The 23,098-nt window shown below is 59.4% G+C and overlaps 1 protein-coding gene across 7 annotated transcripts in view; it reads left to right on the top strand.

The window, feature by feature from the left end:
• Positions 1 to 687: 687 nt before the first annotated feature.
• The window catches only part of HDAC5 (histone deacetylase 5), a 36,667-nt gene continuing 14,256 nt past the window's right edge, over positions 688 to 23,098 (top strand). For 2 of the 7 annotated variants that reach the window (XM_027625802.2, XM_027625796.2), the window contains exons 1-3: positions 688 to 873; positions 6,371 to 6,581; positions 13,610 to 13,684. In XM_027625802.2, coding sequence (XP_027481603.1) covers positions 6,560 to 6,581; positions 13,610 to 13,684 — 97 coding nt within the window. In that variant the 5' untranslated portion in view covers positions 688 to 873; positions 6,371 to 6,559. Of the gene's footprint in view, positions 874 to 6,370; positions 6,582 to 12,260; positions 12,421 to 13,206; positions 13,685 to 23,098 lie in introns of those variants that run through there. The other 5 variants (XM_027625799.2, XM_027625798.2, XM_027625801.2 and 2 more) reach the window with 5 other exon arrangements.

Here is a 23,098-nt window from a genome sequence, read left to right as displayed (position 1 = left end):
TGCTTATTTCCTTAGAATAAATTTTTGTTAGTGAAATGACTGGGTCATTGACAAACTGTCTAGGTTTAACCACATACATTCATATTGGGTCCTAAGGGGAGGTGTAGAGGAGGAGGCGTCAGTCAGGAACCGGAAGTCTTCCTTTTGAAGGCCTTGAAATGTTACAGCCATACTCTCTGGCCTTCCCCAGTCTTTTCTTTCCCTGGCATGGATGCAGCGTGTGCGGTGGCATCTGGTGGGTTCGGGACCTGCCCCAGCCGTCCGCCCACAGCCCAGCCCCCTAGATGGGGCTTCCGCGGCCCTCCCAGTCCCTAGGAATCCATCCCCAGTTGCCCTCCCCCATCGCGGGAGGACGTGTTAGGGAGAAGCTCAGGCAGGCAACGATTGCACCATCCACGGTTTGAAAAGGAAGTCGAGGAAGCAAAGGGAGGAAAGTCGACTGTCCCAAAGGCCAGGGCCCAGCAGCCAAAACGGGTCCCCTGCAGCGCTCCTTCCCCCACTACTCGCTGGGCTCGGATCTCTTATCTTCCACCCCCTCCCCAGCCCAACCCTTTGCTGGGTGCCGGCCCTTTAAGAAGCTGTCACGGTGGCGCTGCTGGCCCCGCCCGGCGGGGAGGGCCGAGAAGGAGGGGAGGAGTTGGTGGTGGCAGAAGCTGGGGGGGGGGGGGGGGGGGGCCCGCTGGGTCTATTTTTAGCTCTGGGTCGGGTCACGTGACGGGAGTGACGTCTCCGAATGTTGTTGTTGGTGGCGGCGGCGAGCGGAGCCGGAGGAGCCGCCGCAAAGATGGAGGAGCCGTCGAGGAGGCGCTGCCGCTGCTGCCGCCGCCGCTGCTGCCGCCGCCGCCCGCGAAGCCGGAGCTCGAGCCGCAGGGGGTGAGCGCGCCGCACCACCCCAGATCCCATCTCCCCCGGGGCCCCGCGACGCGAGGCGGCGCCCCCTCCTCTTGCCGTCGCTGCCCGCGGGCTCCCCGCGCGCGCGCCGCGCTCCGCGCCCCCCTTCCTTCCTCCCGGCGCCCGGTGCCAGCCGGCGCGCCCCCCCCCGCCCCGCTCCGGGAGCATCGCCAGCCCGGGAGCCGGGCCTCGGGGTTATTGCGCGCGCCCCTCCACGCCCCGCCTGTGCAGGGGTACGTTCCCTGCAGGTGAGGAAGGGGCCCACCTTCTGGCGACCCGCACCCTCAAACTGCCCGGAGACCGGTGGGGGCTGCCTGATTTGCCCCCTCCCGGGCGGCGCATGTTGCGTTGCAGAGCGATTTGAGCCCTGCACCCGGATTCTATGCAGACCCCTCTTCGCTGGACACTCCTTTCTTGGTAGTCTGAGGTGAGGGGCGCTGCCCACTCCGCAGCGCTTCCCCCTAGACCTAAGAACACATCCTTGGTTTTGTGTCCTTGACTTCCGTGCGTGAGGAGGGGGCTTGCGGGCCCACCTTACTTCTCGCTCCCTTTATTCTCACCCCTTCCCCCGTGAGGCGTTACTGCGTTTGTTTCCACCCTCTTCGGCTGACACCCCGGAGCCAGGGAGAGATGAAAGCTCCCCTCCTTCTGTGGGGTGAATGCCCCCCATTTTTAATCCCGGGTCTGTGTCTCATAAAGGCAGGGACACTGCTTGTGCCTTTTAACTTGAGGGAGGCTGCTTCTCTACCCCACCCTTCTCTGGGGCCCTGGGGAAGATGAGCTCTGGCTGGGTTATAAGTAATTAATTTGGGAGTCTGGTTGTTGTGGGGGGGGAGAAGTGGGGAAGGTGGGGGTCCCCCTTTTGGGGGAAGAGGTGACCACCTGATACCCCCACCGTTGGTCTTCTGAAACGAGGTGTGTCCCCCAAGAGGAAGGGTAGCAGCTGCAGTTACTTTTGAGGGGGTGCTCAAGAGACCCACCACTCTGACGGTGACCACTGTGCTTCTGGGACCTGGAATTCGTTTTGGTGATTGGAGGTGATGTTGGTGATGATTGGGGTCACCTGGGAGGAGAGGAGGGTCCCAGATGGGAGGAACAAAAGGAGGCAGACGTTGGGAGATCCAGGAGTCTTGGCTAGAGGCACTCCTGACCAGACTGCCCTGCAGGACCAGAGCCGGGGACTGGGTTTTGCCCTGGGCCCTTTCAGGTGCAGAGGACAGGGGCAGAGAGGACTCAGTCCGAGTTCCAGACATCTGGGCCCCTGAGATGAGGGGGAATAAGTTGAGAGGCTGGGCTGGGCTGGGCTGGGCTGGGCTGTGCTGTGGATGGTGGGTGAGCCATGTTGGGGGCTGCCTGCCTCTTTATTCCAGTCTTCTCCCCTTCCTCTCCCTCTCAACACAAAGCTTGGAAGATCTTAGTTTGCCCCTGGCCCTTTTTTGAATCCTCTCTTTGCTCTGTCTCCCCTTGGAGTTAAATCTGGCCTCTGTTTTGACAGGGCAGGTAGGGGTCTTTCTGAGTTAGAGGCGTGGGCCCCCAGTATCCCCACTCTGTCCTGTATGCATGCCAGACACCAGAGGGACAGAGACCAGGTGCACGTTTCTTGGGGGCAGGGATGGAGGACGTGTTACCCCTGTGTCAGCCCCCTGTGCCAGCCTTCCTTTCCTCCTCTGTATGTCCTCCGGAGTAGCTGGGCCCAGTAATGGGGGTGGGGGGCAGCAATATCACATGCCCCACCCACTCCAAGTAGCTGCAGAGACAAAGGTTTGCTTTCCCTTCCCTAGGGGTGGCATCTTAGCCAGTGTGTTTAGAAATGGGGCCTGGGGATGGGGGGGGTGTAGTTTGTGTTTCTACAGAAGGGGGAGGGGGGATCAGCTATAGGAGCTTGGGAGGGAGTGCAGTCGGTGCCGAAGTACCAGCTGCTCTTTAATAATTAATTCTTCCTACTCACATCCCTTTGAGGAGGGATGTCTGGAACACAGCATCAGGCTCAGCCAGCCTGCTAGAGGACGCACTCCTGTTGTGGGGGGGAGAGACTGCGGGGGGGTGGGGTGGGGTGGGGGGCGGTTCTTGGCATTTTTGGAGCACTGTAGCTTGCTCATGAATGAAAACCTGATGCAGCCCATGAGGGGGCCTATTGTAGTCGACTTGGGCTAATTAAACTTTCTCTGCCTTTCTTCTCCCCTACCCCACCTCACCCCAGTCCCCGCCCCAGCCCTATTTTGAATGGGGACCCTGTCTGGTAGTGCTGGGGAGGGGGTATGGGTCTGCCTGAGGTTTTAGGGCAAACAGACCCAGTCTTCTGCCCTCTGCCTCCACCTCCTCCCTCCCTCCCCTCTCATCCCCCCCCCTTTTTTTTTCTAGAAATAGCAGCCTCCTCCATCTGGCTTGTGCAGATGCCTAGAGCTGCGTCTGAGCAGACAAACAGAAATGGGCCGATTGCAAAAATGAATTTGTCAGCCTGGTGCCTTTTTTCCTTTCCTGTTCTCTCCCCCTTCCCTTAGTTTGGGGCCTGGACATCCAAGTCAGCCACCCCTCCTGGCTCTGATAATCCTGGGCTTCTGGTGGCCCAGCCTGGGGGAGGCCCAAGGTGGTGGACGCTCTTGGAGGCCCACCCGGCAAAGTGATCTGCCATGGTCCAGTCAGGAAGGGTCGAGATGAGAGGTCTTTTGTGCCTTGGGATGGGATGTGTGGGTTTCCAGCTCTCTGATGAGGTCTTTGCAACAGATCTCCGATTCTAGGCAATCTCAGGTTCCCAGGGTTTGGTTCAGACCACTCCCCAGGCCATCTGTGACCTGGGGAGGGGACCCCAGGCTGCAGTGCTCAGGACTGGGGAGAAGGCTGCCTGGTGGTGCTGGAGTCCAGGTTCCAGAGAGGCCCTCAAAGGGACACCTGACTCCCTAGGAATTCTGAGGGAGTTTTTGAGGGACAGATACCTGCAGGGCAGCACTGTGAACTTGTGGCCTTTGGGTCCTAACGTTGCTCCATGTCTCCCTTACTTGTCTGCCCTTCTCCTCCCACTCTCTGCCAGAGTTTTTATTACTCACGAATGGGGTGGGGGGTTTTGCCCTGCCTCCCCTGGTCTAGCCATGAGCTTGTGGGGGGAAGTACACCTGGTTTCCGTCATTCCATGCCATCCTGGCTGGAGGTCTGACCGCAAGAGCTGATGGGATGGGGACTGGGCTCTGGGTGGGCGGGGGGGGGGGTCTGCCTACTTACGACGTCATGGAAGCCAGGCTGCTCACTGGTTTGGCATCTGCATGTACTGTCATCTAGCAGTGACACCGCTCTTGGCCCCTGACTGCCCACCGAGACCCTCCTGTAACTATAGGCAACAGTGGACTTTTTGCAACAGAGGGACCAGGTTTTAACCATCCCCCGTCCTTTTCCCCCTTCACGCCCCACCCCAGACAAGAATCTATGCCTGTCCTGATCAGGCAGTGAACTCTGCTTTGTTTCCCGGAGCCCCTGTTTATGCGGTAAAGGTATTGGCAGATACCCTCTGCAGGTGGACGGGGGCCCAGGGGTCCTGCTGCATCCTGCAGGGTGAGGACAAGTGTGGCCTGATTGAGTTCTGAGCCAAATGGAGTTCTGGGAGCGCCTCCCTTCCTCTTCTCTCCAAGGGGTGAAGATGATGGGGGCTCAGAGTTGATCTTAAGTTCCATTTTTGTACCATTGAGGCTCTGCCCCTTCTGAGTGCCCTGCTGTGGAGGCGCCTTTCACTAAGGAGATGGGCCGGGCCACTCAGGCTGCTGGGCATCGTGGGAATTTCTGAACCTGTGTTCCCCAGCCCACGGGAAAGGGTGTGAGCAGGACTGGGCGCCAGCCCTGGGGTGGGCACGGGCTGAGCTGCCTGCCCACGCGGGCCCTGCCAGGGCACCAGCAGCCCCACCTGCCACATTCCTGAGCTTGGCCTGAGCCCCGCACAGCCTCTTTTGTCCTTGCCCCACACCTGTGCCTGCCAGGAGCAATTCAGCGCCTTCACTCTGCCTCCTTCTAACTCCCATCTGAGTGCACCTTTCTCCAGCTACAGAGGTCAAACCTTGTGGGTGAAAGCAGGGGGCAGCAGGCCTAGGAAGACTTGAGGTCTTTTGTGTGTGTGTGTGTGTGTGTGTGTGTGTGTGTGTGTGTGTGTGTGTTTGTCTTCAGGCTCCTGTGTCCCAGTGTGTGTGTGTGTGTGTGTGTTTGTCTTCAGGCTCCTGTGTCCCAGCCATGCCTGACTTCCTGGCTACTGGCTCCAAATGGACCGCACTCCTGGGAATCCTTGATGAAAACACAAGGCTTACCGAGAATTAATCCGGCCAGGAGGTGGGGCTGTCCAGGGGGCAGAGCTGATTGCCCATCCCTGACTGGGGGAGCAGGGTCAGGGCTTACACATCTAGCCCCTTTCAGCCTCACTGGATCACTCCTGCCACCTTGCTTTCACTCGGTATTGGAGGGCCTGCCTTCTTTTGGAAGAGAATGAATGAGGTCATGTCTGGGGTGGATCATGGGCCTTTTAGGGATGGGCCCAGGTAGGTGCCTGCGTAGCGTCTGAGGCTTGAAGACTAACCATGGTGCTGGAGGGAGGTGAGGAGCTAAAGGAGTGAGGACAGGTTGGCAAACTCACGGTCCTGTAATACTGGGACATTCTCCATTACTGTATTGGTCTGGGCAAACCTACTGTTGGGGCCTTTGTACAAACTGGGAAAAGGTGTCCTTTATTCTGGGTGGTCTCAGCCTGGATGACCCCTGGCTTGGCAGGCAGAGCCCAGGCTGGTTTTCAGACCAACTTGCACAGGGCACAACCTGTCCAACACACACAAAGCCCTGGGCTTGGGCCCTGGACCCCAGTCCAGGGAGTGCTGGATGTGGGGTGTGTGTCTCTGCCTTTCCAAATTCCTGGAAACAGCATGGGTTATGGGTAGAAGAGAGGCGGTTACTTTCTTCCCTGGACCCGTTGTTGAACAGGGGAGACCAAGACAGAAGCATATCATGGTTCCAGAGTTGGGTGGCCCAGGGCTTAGGGAGGAGGGAGAAAGTGACACTCGGCCTGAGAGTCCCTGCTCAGGCAGCTGGGGCCGGGATACCAGTTTCTCCCTTACCTTTTGCCAGGGACTCCAGCCCCGCATCTCCCCACTGCCACAGAGTTCAAATCTCTGTGTTTTTCTCTTTTCGTGGACACCCAGTCCCACGTCAGGCACCCATGTAGGTCTGTAAGGTCTCCCCACCTGGCAGTGGACACTGTCACCTGAAAAGGAGTTTGGGTGTGGCTACTGTAGCCATTTCCCTTTCCTTGATTGCTGGCAGCCTCAGCAGTTAGAGAAGAAGCCAGGGTCTGGCCAGCACTGCTGCTTTCCTCTGCACCCCCCCTCGCCCCCCACCCCGGAGCAGGTGTCCCTCCTTCTCTCCCCCAGGTGTAAACCAACAAGCCCCGAGGTCTCCTTCAACTCTCTCAGATCCCTGAGCCAGGGGCCTCTAATCCTGCTCCGTCTCTCCCTAGGGATGCCGTTCTGAGTGCCTGACTGCCTCACCCCGAAGGATGGCCTCTGATGGGCATTAGAGGCACAGCAGCCCCGGGCTCCTGTCCCGTCCGTCTGTCTGTTATCGTCTGTCTCTCTTGACATCACCGCAGCTCCACCCCCTCCCATCCCAGCCCCCAACGCCAGCTTCCTGTGGGCCCAGAGCCGGCATGAACTCTCCCACCGAGTCGGGTAAGAGCTGGGAGGCCAGAGAAGGGCACCCTGGGGTGGTTTTGGCTACAGTGGGCTGGGTGAGTTTCTAGCCCAGGCCAGCTGACCTTCGGGGTCTGAGCTGTAAGGGAACGAGGGGGTCAGGAATGGAGAAGCATTTCGAGAAAAGGACCGAGGCAAACCTGAAGTTACTGACTGAGGGGTAGAGCTGGAAATTGACGGGCTCACAGGCCAGCCTAGCCCCGGGAGGACACGGGGTCCGACTCTGTCCCCATGCCTGCCCTCTCAGTCTCAACTCGGGGGCCTGTAGTTCCAGTTCTGCCCAGCCCCGTTTGCCAAGACAGGCAGGCCTGAGAGGGGGTGTGTGTCCCTGAATGTCTCTGGGCCAGCTGGGGATGATGTTGAAAGGTTTCCTACAATAGCTGAACGCAGCTTCCTTTTTCTGGTGGTTGCTTCTCTTCCTGGTGGAGAGTTTCTCTCCGTTCCATGCTTTTTTTCTTAGGGGACATTTGCAGGGCCTTTGGCCTCAGCCTTTGTTGGGATGTGTGGTACTGGGTTGGGGGGGTGCGGTGATACGTTGCTAGAGGAGTCTCGGCTCTCTCCTTCGAGTCTGGATAGACTACCCCTTCTCTTCTTGGGTCCTGGACATGGTGGATTCATAATCTAGGGACTTTGACTCTGCGATGTCCTGTACCCCTCTGCTCCTAGGAGGCTGCCTGGTGCTGCCAGAAATAGTCTATGGGTGGGACTCCAGGCAGCTTTATGTCTGGGTGGGTCTGGGTGTATGCCTTTGAGGATGTGTCTAAGTGGCCTGAGCCGGACCCTCCAGAGTTTCCCAGGAGGGTCATGGGTCAGTGTGGTCAGAGTAGTAACTGCCTTCTCTCCCTGGCTGGCTCCTTCTGCACAGTCGTGGAGGGTCCAAGTCCATCTTGTTCAGCTTTAACCCCCCACAGCCCAGCCTAACCCCCACGTCTTTTTCTGTAGGGGTAGAGGGATATTTTCCCTTCATTAGGGATAGGGAACTAGGACCTAGAGATGAAAACCCATTTGCAGGATGGCAGTGGCATTGGGGCGGGCGGGCGGGCATCCAGACTGCCTCCCACTTCATGGCTTGTCAGCAGTTTGCCGGACCTGGTGCTCCGTGGCTGAGGTCCTGACTAGGGTCCTGGGCGTTCCAGTAGACTCAGGGAAGCTGGAAGCTGGTGGGATTGTTTGGCTTTGTGCCGTTTGTTTTGGTCAAGGTTGCGGCCCCTCCCCTTTGTCTCTCCAGCATGGCAGACTCAGGGCGCAGGCTGCAGGCAGAGTGGAGTGCCAGCTACTGAGGGCTGGACCCTTAAGACCCCCCAGGTCAGCTTGGCCTGATGAACCCCCTCCTGCAGGGTTTGCAGTCCCCCTTCAGAGCCTCCTGCCTCTGTCCTTGCCTTCGTTCAACCTGGAGGGGCTGTGGCAGGAGTTAGACATGGAGGTGCTGGGGGGTGGGCTGTCAAGCTCTGACTTCCTGCTTCCTCCTCTGGGGCTGGGCCAGCCAAGGGAAGGGAGAGGCCTAGTGGGTGCTCCCCAGTCCCTGGCCCACCTCAGCCGGACACTGGCAGCAGTGCCAACGGCCCCTTTCCTCTGAGCAACTGTGCTGACCTGTCTAGGGGCCACCTGCAGTCACACCGAGCCTGGGTCAGACCGTGGGCCAAGGGACCAGAAACTGCCCAGAGGCACCTGACGATGGCTTGGGAAGGACATTTCCCAGCTTTGGGATTTTATTCCCTTACAGTGAAAGGCTACAATAATCCACCTTGGCTAGATGAGGTCACTAGGTTGCCTTTCCAGACGCTGGTGGCCCAAGTTGCTCTTGCAGCCACTTCTGCCAGGGCTGGCAGGCGTGTGGTGGTAGATGGAGTTGTCCACCAGGTGCCAGGCAGCCTGGGAGGGGCTGCAGAGCCAGGCCAGGAGGGGCCTTGGGAGTGGGGCTTACAGAGCTGGCCTCACCTCCTGGCTGGCTTTCCGGCTCCCCCCAGCAGGGGGAGATGCTGTCTTCTCGTGTTTGGGAAGGAGGGAGAGGAGGCCGGGGCCAGATACCAGAACGGCATTTGTGGAGAGGCCTGGGAGCTGGGATCCTTGCTTGGGGGCATCCCCCCGCGGCTCTTCCCTTCCAGTTTTCCTGGGGCTCCGGGGCTGCCTCTCCTTGTGGAGGAAGAGCTGCTCTGGGCCAGGGAGATGGCCAGCTTCCACACAGCTCTCCTTTTTGAGGGTATCTGGGCATCTCAGAGTGGCATCTGGGCTGGGGCTGCTGGTGCCCGGCCCCTGGCACAAGCCTGGAAGTCACATGCCTTTGGACTCCGTAGAAGTAAAATGAAACCGTAGTCGGGCAGGTGGGTGTTCACTTTGTCGTGGATACCCTGAAGGGAGCCCCAGGAAGAGTGTGGGGCCCTGGGGCCGGGGAGAGAAGTGGGAGTGATGAGGATGGGCAGTCCCCAGGGCCTGCATGCCCTGGCCCCTGAACACCTCGCACCCTCTCCTGAATCCCCGAGACTCGCTCCTCTTTCCTCAGAGCACCGAACAGCACTGTTCCCTGGCTCCCTCAAGTTCTCTCAGTGTGGGAGCTTTCCCATTTGGCAAGCCCTTGAGCATCCCCACCATGCCCAACCCTGAGCTCAGCCTGTGGGGAAACAGAAGAAAAATAGAAGGTGGTCCATCCCTGCCCTCCTAGAATACGAATTAGTGAGAGAGAAGGTCCAGGGTGAGGGGCGGCAGGCGGGGAGAGCAGTTTACTTCTGGGGCTCACCCCTCCTCCCCGGGGAGTGGGAGCTGATTGACTTACCTCTGAGCTGGGCTGAACGCCAGCATTTGACCTGATCTGCCTCTTTTGCAGTCTTGGGAGTACAGGCAGAGGCCATTGATGGGGCTACCTCTGCTTCCCTGAGGAGGCCACTCCCTGGTGTCTGGCTTCTCTTCAGGCCAAGGGGAGCTCGGGGAGTGAGGCTTTCTTTCTTTTTCTGGAACTGGTCATTTCTGCTCCCCTCAGTGGGATTGAGGGACTGACAGAAGCTGCCTGCTTCCTGTCTGGGCTCGGCCTGGCCAGGCTGGAGGAACTGACCTGGGCCCTGGGACCTAGGCCTGCTCTGATCTCTGCCCTATCCTCTGTGCCATTGCCCAGGAGGGAGGGCAAGAGTGAGGCCCGCCGTGGGAGCCAGTTTGGATGGCAGCAGGGCCCCAGGAGGAGGCGGCCAGGTTCCTTAGCCCCAGCGTGGGAGGGGAGACAAGCTTCATGACCACACCTGCCTGCCCAGCACCTCCCAGCACGCTCCACACTTTCTCTCCTTCCCTTTCCCAGGAAGGAGGGAGGGAAGGCAGCTGCCCTCTCTGGGTGACCAGAGAAACTGGGGCATGGGTGTGGGGTGGAGCCAGGAACCTCAGCGTCCTGCCTCCCAGCCTCGGGCTCATGCTCTGCCTCGAAGCCCCCGGGGAAGGCAGGCAGCCAGCCCCGAGGAGGAGAAAGTGGGTCAGTGCGGGCGTGGGGCGGGGGGTCTGGGAAGTGGACTCCTGGCGTCCCTTCTCCACTTAGATGCCCCCTGGCACACCTGTGCTCACTGTAGATTGGGATCTGCTCCGCCCTCCTCTTCCCCGCTTCATCAGGCGAAAGGGATTGAAGGCTCAGATGGGATAGTCAGAGGCAGGGTCACCCCTGAGGGATGTGAAAGAGGCCAAAGTAGGTGTTCACGTTTTTCCAGGACTTGGTTTCAGACGAGAGGGTTCAGGCAGCACCTCGCACAGAACCTGGCACATAGCAGCTCCCGGGCAGTGCTGACGGGCTCCAGCATGATGGGGTGCAAAGGGCAGGAGAAAACTGGAGGGCAGGCAGGCCTGATGTCTCCGGGGCCCCGGGGCGGCTGGCACCCGCTGCTCTGCCCAGGGCGCTCCTGAGCCAGCCCTTGGCTTGCACAAAGGAGGCTTGCTTTTTGCTGTTAGGTCAGGGCCTTTTCCCAACATTTTGTGCCCAGGAAATGGGAGCCTGGAAGAGCTCAAGGAGCCAGCTTTGGGCTCTTCCCCTCCTCCAGATTTACAGGGTTAGGAGGCCTGAGGCCAGCCTCTGAGGAAGGGAACGAGCTCATTGTGGTCTGGAGGGGATGCTGCTCGCTCCCAGTGGAGTTCACGCACCCTCTGCTTGGTGGGTGCTCTGGAAGGTTTGTGGGATGACATGTGGGAGAGTTGGATGGCTTGGGATGGAGAAGACAAATGAACCACAAGGAGAGGGGCTATAAAGCGGAAAGGATTGAGGGTTAGACATTGGAAGACCTTGTTGTATCACTTGAATCTCAGAGGGAAAGAATACGCTTGTCCCCACCCCAGGCCTCGTCTCTAATTCCCTTGGAGGATTCTGGGAAGTGCATCGAGGATTGTCTGGCTGTCTGACACTTTGCTTCCCATTTCATGCTGTTACTGGCAATCCTAACAGTGCTGGGAACTGCCCCGAGCTCCAGGCTCTGGCCACCTCTGGGTGCCCAATCTCCTGGGTGCTCCCTATCTTCCCTTAGCAAGGAGTTCTCTTTCTTTGGGTGTCTGGCTGCTCCAGGTTCTGGGGGCCCTGCTTTTGAGTCATTGTAACTGATGACTTCCTCTCCTCCAGAACAGGGCTCCCCTACCACACTCTCCTGTGCCTGGGGCAGGCAGAGAGAGCCAGGACAGGGCTAGCCAGCCCTGCTGGTTGCTCCCAGCGTGGGTGGGTGGAGTCCTGAGCTGGGAGGGGCTGCTGCCCCCGGCTTTCTGGGGCTGCCTTGAGTCTGCTGCGCATCACCCCGCTGCGGGGGCCTTGGTCTTCTCTTCCCTTCCTCTTCAGAGAGTCTGGTTGGCCAGGATGAGGTTGGAGCAGGAGGTGGTGAATGAGGTCCTGAAGCCCACCCTGGGGTGTCTCCCAACTCCAAACCCCTGTGGGGAGCACTGCTCCATCACCATTTTTCTAGTCTACCCTGGCAGAGAAGCTGACGCTCCAGATCTTTGTTCAGATCCTGTTTCCCATCCCCCACCCCACCGTACATCTTATTGTATAAGATCAGCTAAATCTAAGATCAGCCCACGTCTGCCACCTCCCCTTCCCTGTGCTCCCCAACCTGAGGGCAGGAGGCCCCTTTGCCGTCCTCCCTGCCTGGCCAAAGCCGGCTGGGAAGATGGGCCGCAGGAACCATGGCTACCGTGTCCTTGGTTGGCCAGCTCCGCTGGGGCTCCCGATAGGAGGGTGAGGTCATCCAGTCCAGGGAGAGGACAGGTGTCCCTGGCTCCATGCCTAGAGTTGGGGGCAAGGAGGGGCCGGGAGGGGGCTCCAAAATAGCAACCGTGACATCAGGAAGGGGGAGGGGGACCCAGACCCAGGAATAACCAGGCTATTAAAAGGCTCCAGTGAGGTCAGGGGGCCAAGTGGGATCTCTGTACCAGTGGGAGGCACAACCTGAGGAGGAGGGATGAGCCAGCAGTGGGCAGGGTAGGCGGGCGTCCCCAGTCCTTGTGGTGCACTAGCCCAAGGTCCCTTCAGGGCCCCAGGAGTATGGGCTGCTGTGCCAGGCCTGGAGCTGGGAGGGAAGGGCTGGCTCCTGGCAGCTTCGTGAGTCTTTATTAGAGGGGTGTCAGCCTCGTGTCTGTTTCTCCCGGGGTGCTGGGGGTCATCTTACCTGTTCATGGAAACCCTGGGGTAGCTTCATGTGTTCCTTTGTGTAGGAGGCAGTGGGCTGTGGTGGTTAGCACTCAGACTGGAGCCTCAGACATCCCGGCCTTACCATTTAAGCAGCCGTATGACCTAGAGTGAGTGACTGCATCTCTCTGCCTCAGTTTCCCCACCTGCACCTATCTCCTGAGGTCATCGTGCAGAGTAAACGAGGTGACGTATGTGCTGCTGCTGGCGTCGCACCTGGCACATTGCCAGGGAGGAGCTGCGTGTGCTCCCACAGTGGGCAGGTGCTCCCTGGTCCCCTTCCATGGTTAGGGCCAAGGCCTGTCCGGGAAGACTCCCCCTGCTCCCTAGAAGGAAGCTGAGCAGCCCCTGGAGGCGACACCCCGAGTGGGTAGGAGGGAGCTGCCATTGAGCTGCTGCTCAGGGGTCTCCCTTCTGGTTGAGGGGGTGGGGAGGCACCTTCCAGCTCTGAGGGAGGACGGAAGTTAAATCAACTTCCATCTGGCTGTTAGGAGGACTCCAGGGAAGATGTGAGGTTAGGCCAGGTGGCCCTGTCTGCCACCCTCTCCCAGACCCTTCTGGTTTCTTTACCTGCTCTGATGGCGAGAGGGAATGTAAGAGATGGAATCTGGCTTTTGGGTCTCCAGCCCCTCGCCTGCCAAGAATAGCACCAGAGCTGCTCTCAGACACATGGGTGCTCTGGCCTGTGCCCTTCCCCGGCCCAGCCTCTGGCCACCCGGCTCTGTGGCCTTGGCCCTGAGTGCAGGCCCTCCCCTGTTCCCATCCCCCTGCCTGGCGCTTCCTCCTGGGGTGGAACGCGCCTCCCCCCCCCCATGGGGCCTCCGCCAGGCCCGGGCTCCTGGCAGCCGGCCGGCGGCTCCCTGAGCATGCTCCACCTATTTATAGCCAGGGCCCTCCCCCAACTGCTATTTCAGTCTCCTGCCAGCTGCCGGCGGCTCACTCGGGAAGGAGGAGCAGGGAGCCAGGCCCAGAGCTGTCACCCAGGGCTGGGAGGGAACACAGAGAGCCCGCCTGCCTGCTGAGCTCCCCTTCCTGTCCCCTGAGCGCGCAGCCATATACCCCAGCTCCTGGGAGCCGGGGAAAGGCCAGCGGTCCGATGCCCTTCTAGAAGAGAGCTGGGCCTGTAGCTCTGGGGCCTCCTGGCTCCTCCTGCTGCCAGGAGTGCCCAGGCCGGATGAGGCGCCTCCCCATAGCCCGGGTCCCAGCGGCAGTGGCCTAAGGGAGCCCCTGAGCAGTGAGGGCCCCGCCCGACCACCTTTCCTTTGGCTGACTCGCGCCTCCGGCGGCCCCCTCCCTGGCATGCTGCTGGTGCCCAAGGCTCAGGGGCTCGTGGAGATGCTGCAGACCATCTATGAGACGGAATCCTGTTTCTCAGCAGATGGGATGTCAGGCCGGGAACCATCCTTGGAAATCCTGCCTCGGACCCCTCTACACGGCATCCCTGTGGCAGGTAAGTGCCTCGGTGTCCCCACTTGCCCTCTGCCATCGGGCATCCTTGTCCCCGGGGCTGAGCATCTGTGCTCCAAGCATCGCCCAGGTGGGGTCCTGCCTAGATCTTTGTGGAGGGTTTTGTTGAGAATATGGGCGGTCAGGGGTGCCATGCTCACTGAGGTGGGCTTCCCTGCTCTCCATGGCCCGAACCTGTCTTCCCGCCATGCCCTGCAGCTGCACTCTGCTGCAGTCTTGAGTCTCTTTGGCCTCCGGCAGGGTCGACATAAGCTGCTGGGGGCTGTGGATTACTGAAGGATCCTGGCCTAGTTGGCACTGTGGTCGGAGGAGAGGAAGTGGGTCAGTGACCTGCCTCCCAGTGGCCCGCTCCCCAGGTCTGGGCAGGGGACTAAGCCGCAGCTGTGTGTCCGCAAAAAATAAAGGCTACCCCAGCTCCTCTGGCTGGGTCCTTGGGGGCACATGGCTTCTGCAAGTCCCTGCTCAGGAGTTCCTGGGGGATCAGATGCGATGCGGTTGTGGTAGGGGTAGGTGGAGGCCGGCAGCTGGGATGCCGGGGATCCTGGCTTCCGTAGCTCCCCCATCTCTCCTTCCCTGAAGCCTTGGTTTCATCCCATCTCATGATGCTGAAGGAATGTTACTCCGCTGCATTTGGGCTTGAGGACCCCCTAGTCCTGCCCCCTTCTCAGCAGGGACATTTTTGGCTCTTGGCTGGGGGTGGGGTCCCCCAGAGCTGGGCCACGCCCTCCCTCCCTCCCAGGAACCTGTTGGCAGCATCAGGCCTTTCTGGCACAGCCTTCCCACCGGGCCGGCACCACAAGATGCTTCTTCGAGGGAGGGGCCTGCTGGAGCCATGCCCGCTTGGCCCCTCCTGACAGTGGCTGGGTGCTTGGGTGTGGGTGTCTGTGTGCCTATATATTGGGAGTCTTTGCCTCTGGATACGTGGGAGTGGGTCCCAAGCTTTGGATTAGAAGCGGGGAGCTGTGTGCCTACGCAGGTACCTGTGACTTGGCTCTAAGCCACCCAGTGATAAGGTTGCAGTGGACTAGGGTATGTCAGAGGGTGGATGTTTTGGGATGTTTTGGAAAATCCTTGGAATAAGGCCTGCCATCTGCCTGGGCAGTGATGCCAACAGAGTCTCCTAGGGTAGGGGCATAACGCTAGGAGCCAGCCCTGCAGGCCTGCCCATACAGGCCCCTGGGTTGGGGGCCTAACCTTGGGGGCTGGCCGTGCAGGGGACTGACCCCATCCCCCGGGAGGAAGTGTAAACCCAGAGGACTGCTCTAGCCCTGGTCTGGTGGAGCTGGTGGCTCTCTGAGGACCCTGCCTGCTGACCCCTGCCCCGAAGCCTCTGAGAGTCAGGCTGGTCCCCTGGAGGGCAAAGGACTGACTGTGGAGCATTGCTTGCAGGCCGCTCTCCCCCATCAGGCAGATGCCACATCGGGCCACCCATCCTGCCCTTTCCCCCCTGCTGCCCCTTGCCTCCAGGCAGCGTCTGGCAACTGGCCTGAAGTTGCCTCCACAGCATGTTCTCTTACCTTCTTTCAAGTTAGACCGCAGAACCCTTGCAGGCTGGAGCCCTGCTGCTGTCATCCCTTCCCTAAGGCTGCCTGTCTCTGCACAGACCTCCCCCATGCCAGCCCCTCTCTCCAGATCCCCGTGCCCCCCGCAGACCTTCCCTGCACCAGACCCTCTCTCCAGATCCCCGTGCCCCCCGCAGACCTTCCCTGCACCAGACCCTCTCTCCAGATCCCCGTGCTGCCCCGGTCTAGCCTTCTGATCAGCGGTGTGGTCCATGCTGGCAGGAGGGAGGCGTGAGTCACCTCAGCGGCTCGGGGAGAGGGCTAAGAATGTTCCCCCTGCGCAGCTCTGATGCTGAGTCTGTGACGCGACCGGGGACAGATATAGGCCTGGAGCTCGGCTGCCTTGTTTTTTTTTTTTTTTTTTTTTTTTTGGACTCTGGAATGTAAATAGATGTTTCAAATAGAAACGCTTTAACCTTTGGGTTAAAAAAAAAATCCATCCCGGATAAACACGGCCATGAGGGCCCAGGCAGCCTGGTGTTCCCCCCCCACCCCCCTCCCGCCTCCTCTCCCCATCTCTTGATCAGTTTCCAGACAGGATGCAGAAGCCTGTGGCTAAAAAAGCAGGTGTCCAGGGATGCTTCTTGGGCAGCAGTGTGTGTCGCCAGGCCTCCCCAGCCCAAGGGGTTGGGGAATGGGGCTTTCTGGGATGGCTGTCTACCCTGGACTCTGCCTGCTCCGCCAGCAAGTCTTTGGAACCCTATTTTAGGGCCATCCTTTGCTCCCTGGGCTGTCTGGTGCACGGCCATTCTGCAGCACTGTGCCTGGCGCATGGATGAATGAAGGTTGCTTTAAAGGGGCTGGTGTCCAGGGCTGAGGTCAGGATTCCTGGGTTCTATTCTGGGGCTTGGCCCTCTGGGTCAACAGACAGATATGGTGAGTTGCCCCAGTGGGTGAGCCAGAGCCTTGGCAGGGGGAGCCCATGGGGGCTGCAGGGCAGTCTGTGCTGTCCCTGCTTGATGAAGGGAACCAGTCACCGCTTCTCATAGGGCCATAGGGGTCTTCCTTGATGGATGGGGTCTCTGCTTGGCTTCTCCACAACAGCCCAGCACAAAGTGGGCACCCGCCCATCCTTTAGGCCGTGTTGTGGCTTGGGGAGCCTTGGAGCCCGAGCTCCTGTGTGGGATTCCCAAGGACTCAGCGCTGGGGGATCCCCTCTTTCCCTTCTGTGGGCCCTGGATTCCCCTGTGGCCCGGACTGGGCAGTGCTGATTCTTGGGCATTGTGCAGGATCTTATTAGCAGACATGGAGGAGGAGTCTCCTTCCCCCAGTGAGGGAGGGTGTGAATGCTGCTTGTGCCAGGAAGGGATGCTGTGGATGCTGGGAAGTGCCATGGGGTTTGGGTTTGGTATTGGGGTTTCCCCTGGATATTCTCATTCATGTTCTTCAGACTATTCCGAGCTTGGCCGGGCATGTGGGTGTGTAGGTGTAGGGGTAAGGTAGGAAGGGCGAGGCACTAAAAATGTCCTCAGTGACGAGGGTATCAGGGGCTTTCCTTACCTTGTCTCTTGTAGGAAGGTATGATTAGCCATGCTTTACAGTTGAGAAGGATCAGAGAGGTTAAGAAACTTGCCCAAGGTCACAGGGTAGGTGACGGCTGTGATTCGGATTCAGGTCTGTGTGTCGGGCTACTGCTAACCCACACCAGCATTCCTTTGTGCACGTTGTTTAGAGGTGGCCCTTCTTCCGGGTGGATACATCTTCATGCCAGAGCATGTGGCTCAGCCCTTGGAGCATGGGCTCGATTTTAGCCCCAACTTGCCCCTTTGGTTGGGTGCCCTTGTGTAGCATACAGTCTGCACGACTTTTCTGTGCGCCTCCTGAGTGTGTGCTCCTCAAGAATAGAGACCAGCCTGGCTTTGGGGGGAGGAGGCTCCTGAGCTCTCTCGTTTTCTGTGACTAGTGGGGACCCCTTGGTCCCTCCCTGCAGGGAAATCAGGGGAGAAGGGGGCTCAGGCACGAAGTTGAACACTCCATCCCGTCCAGACCGCCTCCCCTGGCCCCCGTCCCCTCCTCCATCCCCTCTTCTTGGTTTTGAGACCCTCAGCTGTCCCTTCCCTGCTGCACAGCTGCCGGAGAGGAAATCAGATTAACTGTGTCCACACACACACAGCTGTAACAGCTGTCAGGTTGGCGGCAGAAATGAGTACAGCCAGCCTGGGGACACAATGAGAAAGAAAGTTCTCAAGCTTTCAGTTGTATCAGAATTGGTTTTTTTTTTTTTTAAGACTATTTATTTATTTATTTATTTGACACAGAGAGAGAGAGAGAGAGAGAGGACGAGAGAGAGAGAGAGAGAGAGAGAGGACAAGTAGGCAGAGCAGCGGGCAGAGGGCAAGGGAGAAGCAGGCTTCCCTCTCAGTGGGGAGCCCGATGGCGGGGCTCGATCCCAGGATGCCGGGATCATGACCTGAGCTGAAGGCAGACACTTAACCGACTGAGCCACCCAGGCGCCCCTCTATCAGAATTGTTAAGGGAACATATATTAAAGTGCAGAGCGCCAAGCCTTGGCCCCCGTGAAGGGTTCAGATTCTATAGGGCAGCCCAGGAACCAGCATTTTTGACACGTTTCCGGTGACTGATGTGAGTAGACTCAGACTGTGCTTGGAATAAGGGCTGTGTGGACAGAAGTCGTGTGGACGGGGTCATGGGGCCTTGCAGCCTGCCAGTGGACATCACCAACAGCCCTGGAAGGCCTGGGAGGGCTCTGGGGCTCCTCGGAGCAGGGTGGACTGGGGAGGGAGGAAGGCTGTCGCCCCAGTCAGAGGCAAACCCAGCCCCCAGCAGCCTGGCGGTCTGCAGAGGGAGGATGTCTTGAGACGCTGGGCAGCAGGTGTCTGAACCCCAGCTGGGGTGGGGGATTATGGCAAGCGGCCAGGTGGGCAGGTGGGCAGGGCGCCCTGCTGGATGCTCAGGGCTGGGTTGCACTGCCCTGAGGCCCCTGCTGTCCACCCCAGGTGTGGAGCGACCAGTCCCGGCAACAGCTGCAGCCTTTGAATGAGCAGTATGCCTTTTTGCTGCCTCTAGCTTGGTGCCCCAGTGTTTCCTGGAAATGGCTGGGCTGGGGGAAATGAGTCTGTTTCTCCTCCAGATAGCAGCATGAGATCAGTGAGTAAATCTCTCTTCATCAGTAAGACCCTTCGTGCCTTTCACCAGGCCTCTGCACCCCCTAGGCTTAAGGTCCTTCAGAGGCATGGTCTGCTTCAAGGTTTCTGGGGGTTCTAACAACCCAGCCCCATTCTCCCCTGTGCTCCTAGGCTCTGGTGTGCTGGGGGCCAACTGGATGCCCTGTCTTGATCCCTGCATCCTTCATGCAGAGTTTGGCTCCTCACTCCATCATGCAGGAGCAGCCCTCATGGTTTCTCCTCGTGTGTTTTTTTTAGTGGGAGGCTGATAGAGTCAGAAGACCCTGAGTAAGCCCTAGCTCCTCTGCCTCCTTTCCAGATGATGTGGGACAGGTGTCTTTCCTCTGTGGCATGATGGGCTTGGGACGTTGAGTTGCTGATCTGCAGGCCCTTCCTGCGCTGACATTCCAAGAGCCCCTGGCGTCAATTGCACGTTGCTTCTGCCTTTCAAGAAGAGGGGCCCAGGAAGATGTGGATGGTACTGGGGAGAGAGCTGGCACAGTGAGGTCGGAGCCCAGAGAAGACTCTGACTGCTTGGGGCCCCGAGAGCAGGGAGTGAAACTTGTGCGCATCTGTGCTAAGTAATGCTTCTGAGGGGCCGGAGGGTTGCCACGGCTGTGGGCTGCGCCGCAGGGGACAGAGCAGCTGTTCTTGGGGGTAGCGAGGCAGGAGAGACAGCCTGGATGTGCTGTGGTTGGGAGGAGGCTGTTCGCAGAGATTGCTTCCCGAGTGCTGGGCTCTAGCTGCCAGCCACTCCAGTGTGTGTTTCGTGGGGCCCACGGGCCGGGCTTTGATCGGGACAGGACCGCAGAGCGACCTTGGAGCAGTCTGAAACCAGAGAGCTAAGGCCTCGCTCTGGCAGAGGTGTGAGCTTGGAGTAGTTCTAAGTAATTTTTTTTTTTTTTTAAGATTTTATTTATTTGAGAGAGAGAGGGAGAGAGAACATATGTGTGGGGGGAGGGGCAGAGGGAGAGGGAAAGGGTCAAGCAGACTCCCTGCTGAGCCGGGAGCCTGACGTGGGGGCTCAATCCCAGGAGCTGGAGATCACGACTCGAGCCAAAGGCAGACGCCCAACCGACTAAGCCCCCCAGGCGCCCCGAGTTCTAAGTATTTTATTTCACGCACTTTAGAAACATTCTGAGAAGTGGTCCAGAGTCTTCAGTAGACTGCCAGAGGGGTCCGGGACACACACAAATCTCCGGAGCCATTAGTAATAGCCCTGACTAGCTACCCCTGAGAGCTTCCTGGGCCCAGGGCCGAGCTCCCCTGCGAGTCCTCTCCTGAGCTTGAAAGCTCTGGGAGGAAGGTACTAGTCTTACTCCCATTTCCCAGATGCCTGCACAGAGCACAGGCAAGTGCTTGGTGCCTTGCGCTAGGAAGTGGTGCAGCCTGACTTGAACCCTGGCATCCTCTGACTCCAGAGCCGTGGCTCTTAACTATTATGTGATGTCTGTTCGCTTGCATTACATGAGGAGCTGTGAAAATTGCTAGGTGAGAGTCCTCCCCAGCTTGCACATGGGGAAATACTGTCTGAATTGTGGTAGAACCTGTTGAGCCTAAATCGGCCTCACTAGTCACGTAAGAGCCCAGAAATAGATCATGGGAAACCGTCCTTGATGGGGAGGGGTCATCGGCGTCATAGGGAGGAGTGTGAAATGCTGTTCCCTGCCTCCTTCCAAAATCCCTCAAGGCCGAGAAAGGGACAAGCTCCTTTTCCCATTCTCCAGAGGGACAGAACGAGGTCATTAGACATTTAAGGAAGCTGCTGACCACTCAGCCTGCTGAGGGAACTCCTTGGGGCTCGGGTGCTGGTTTGGAAGGCGCTGCCCTCCCGGGTGGGCTGCCAACATGTTGTTCTCCGGAGGGGCCAGTTATCCAGGTCGGCCAGTGTGGAGGGCCCGGGGTGCCCTGTGGTGGAGCCAGGCTACTTAGCTTAGTGTTCGGAGGGTGTGAGTCCCTGCCGGTTAGCTGGTGGGATCTTCTGCATAGCAGCCTAAGAAGTTTGGTTTCCACAAGTCTGTGCAGAGAGGGGGCTGAGACAGGTGATCTCAAAGGCCTTTTACGCTCTCCCCTCTTTCAATAGGGGAGTTCCTTCGACCCAGGGCTTATCTGCAGAGGCCTTATTTTTTTGTCCTGTGTAGATGTTCCAAACAGCTCAGTGCACCCCTGTCTCATACTCTCTGTACCCTGGATCCCTTCCTTCCCCCGCTAGCCGTCTGTGGCTGGTGACTCCTGGGAGTGGGGTCTTTGAAGAGCTGAGCCTTAAGTTTTTTAGGTCTGTTGGGCAGGTCTACATGCTGTGCTGGCCCCTTCCATCTCGGGCTTCTCCGGGGGCAGGGGGAAGAAAGGTACTGTTTCCTTGCTGCCAGGGTTTGGGGCACGGGGATTCTGGAACCGGTGATTTCTCCACTTGAGGGCTCTGAGCCGGGGCATGCTTACAGTATGTTCAGAGCAGGGGGAAGGCTTGGCCTTGCCCTTGGGCAGCCAGATTTGTTTTTTATTTTGAACCCTTGTTCCTAAAGGTGCTGCTAAAACCTGCTCTTCATGTCCCAGAACTCCTGCTTGGGGGCAGCAGCCCTTTGTCTGGACACTCTTTCTAGTCTAAGGCTGTGCTGGTGGCCGTTCCAGAGGTTGTCCCGTCAGCACCTGCCTTGTCTCCACCTGAGGAGCCGGGCTATCTATCCCTGGTCATGCTGTCCAAAAAATCCGTGGTGGGAGCCCCCACTGGGCTGATGGGGTTCACAGAGAGGTGGGCGGCCCAAGCATCCTCACTAAGGTTTTGGCACTGCCCAGGTGGGCCCATGAGGCTGGGCAGGGTGGCCCCTTGTGAGCCAGAGCCTGGTATGCGTGAGGCCACTCCAGAAATACACAGCCCTGCCCACTCAACTGCCTCAGCTGGGGCTTCTCCACGGAGGCAGTGTGAGTCAGTCTTGCAGAAGGCCGGAGGCCGGCATGATATTGCTGCTTTTTCCTAAGGCCACCACTCCCAGGAGGAAGGGGCAGAGTCCCGCAGGAGTAGAGTCTGGAGCAGAGTAGACCCGGACCCTTGCGTCGTCCCCCTCTAGGAGATGACTGTGTTGGCCATCTGACTTCCTCTCCGTTTTCTACAGCTCTCTGTCAGAGGGAGGCATGGGGGCGGGGGTAGGACGCAGGGCCTTGCCCTCCTACCTGACCCCTCTCCTGGCCTTTCAGGGGGCTCTTTGCTAGCTGGAGTTCTCAGCCTTTCCTCTGAGGGAGCGGTGCCCCTTAGCCTACTCTCTTCCTTTTTCAGAAGTCCTCCCACTTTCTTGGTCCACCAGGAGGCGGTCGAGAGCCTCCTTCTATCTTGACACACCCATTTCTCCTTCCAGGTGCTTGGTTCTAATGGCGGCCCCTACCACCTGCCCTGCTCGCGCCAAGCTGGCAGAGGGCACAGATCCTCTGGGGGCTGCGAGGCCGCCAGGCTGTAGGTTTTGTGTCCAGCGGCCTTCATTCAGGAGGCTCTGTGCCTCCCCCACACCCTCTCCCTGACTCCAGCTGCTCAGCCGGCACCCCTTCCTCTTAGAGGCAGCTTGTGACCTGGCAGCCCCCTGGGCTGCTGCATTCTATCCGGGCCCCACAGAGCCTGTGGGCTACTCTTCCCTCGTTGGCTGTGCTTCCCGCTTGCATGGGAATGAGGCTGGGGTGGCGGAGCCCACGGGCCGTCCTGCCACCCGCATAGCAATGGGGCTGTGGCTCCCGCTGCCACTGGGGCCTAGCTTCTCTGCCGTGGCGGCAGCTGTGTGGGAGCGCGGCCGGGGGGTGGGGGGTAGGGGGGACAGCCCCTGAGCCTCAGCCCATGCCCTCTCCGCAGGGCTTCTGCAAGGGAAGCTAGCAGTGCCGGCGGCAGTGGCATCCCGAGCCGGGTTATCTGCTGGGAGCCGGGAGCACTTGGACCCCTGCCCTTCCCTGGGCGGGCAGGCTGGCAGGCATCCGGCTCCTGCAGCCCAGCACTGCCGGGAGCAGCAGGTTGAAGCCTGGCCTCTTGGCTAAGCGGACCGAGTGCCATGGGCCAAGCCAGCCCTGCCGAGGAATAGATAACTCTCCAGCCAGCCTGGGACTTTGTTGAGCGTTTCCAGGGCTGGGGAGACCTGAGGCTGGCTGCTGGCTCCTTGCTGTCACTCTGCTTTGCACCCTGGATGGGGTCGGCCATCTCCAGAAAAGCCCCTTTGCAGGCCCTTTCCAAGGGCCCTTCCTCCTGGTACCGGGGGAAGACGTGGGCTGGGAGGGAAAGTGAGTGATGTGTGTGTGTGTCTGTGTATGTAGCCCCACCCTCCTGGCCACATCTGGCCACTCCTGCAGATGTGGCTCTGGCCTCGTGGCCACAGAGTCGTCAGTGTGGCTGGCGGGCAAACCACAGAGGAATGTGCCTAGCAGTGCTGGGCGGAAGGGGGCTGGTGGGAACCGAGCTATTCTGCTCAGGCTTTACCTCCCCCGCCCCCCCCCCCCCCCGCAGTGGGTCCCAGAGGCCGTATTCTGGCAGGAGGGTCGTAGCTGGACCTTAGCCTTCGGCAGGCCTGGCCCCTGCCTGGGTGACACTCATTCAGTGTGGGTCCCCTGGAAAGATCCAGGCCCATTGACTACACAGGGTGTGGAAGCCTCTCTAGCTCAGCCCTCCATCCCCTCCCAGCTCCCTGTCCGCTTCCAGTGAGGGTCCATGATGGGGCCCTGGGCAGGGAGCTCTGCGCACCA

Source organism: Zalophus californianus, chromosome 16 (genome assembly GCF_009762305.2).
Source record: "Zalophus californianus isolate mZalCal1 chromosome 16, mZalCal1.pri.v2, whole genome shotgun sequence".
Lineage (NCBI taxonomy): Eukaryota > Metazoa > Chordata > Mammalia > Carnivora > Otariidae > Zalophus > Zalophus californianus.
The sequence above is the reverse complement of the archived record's forward strand: the minus strand, read 5'-3'. Positions and strand labels throughout refer to the sequence as shown.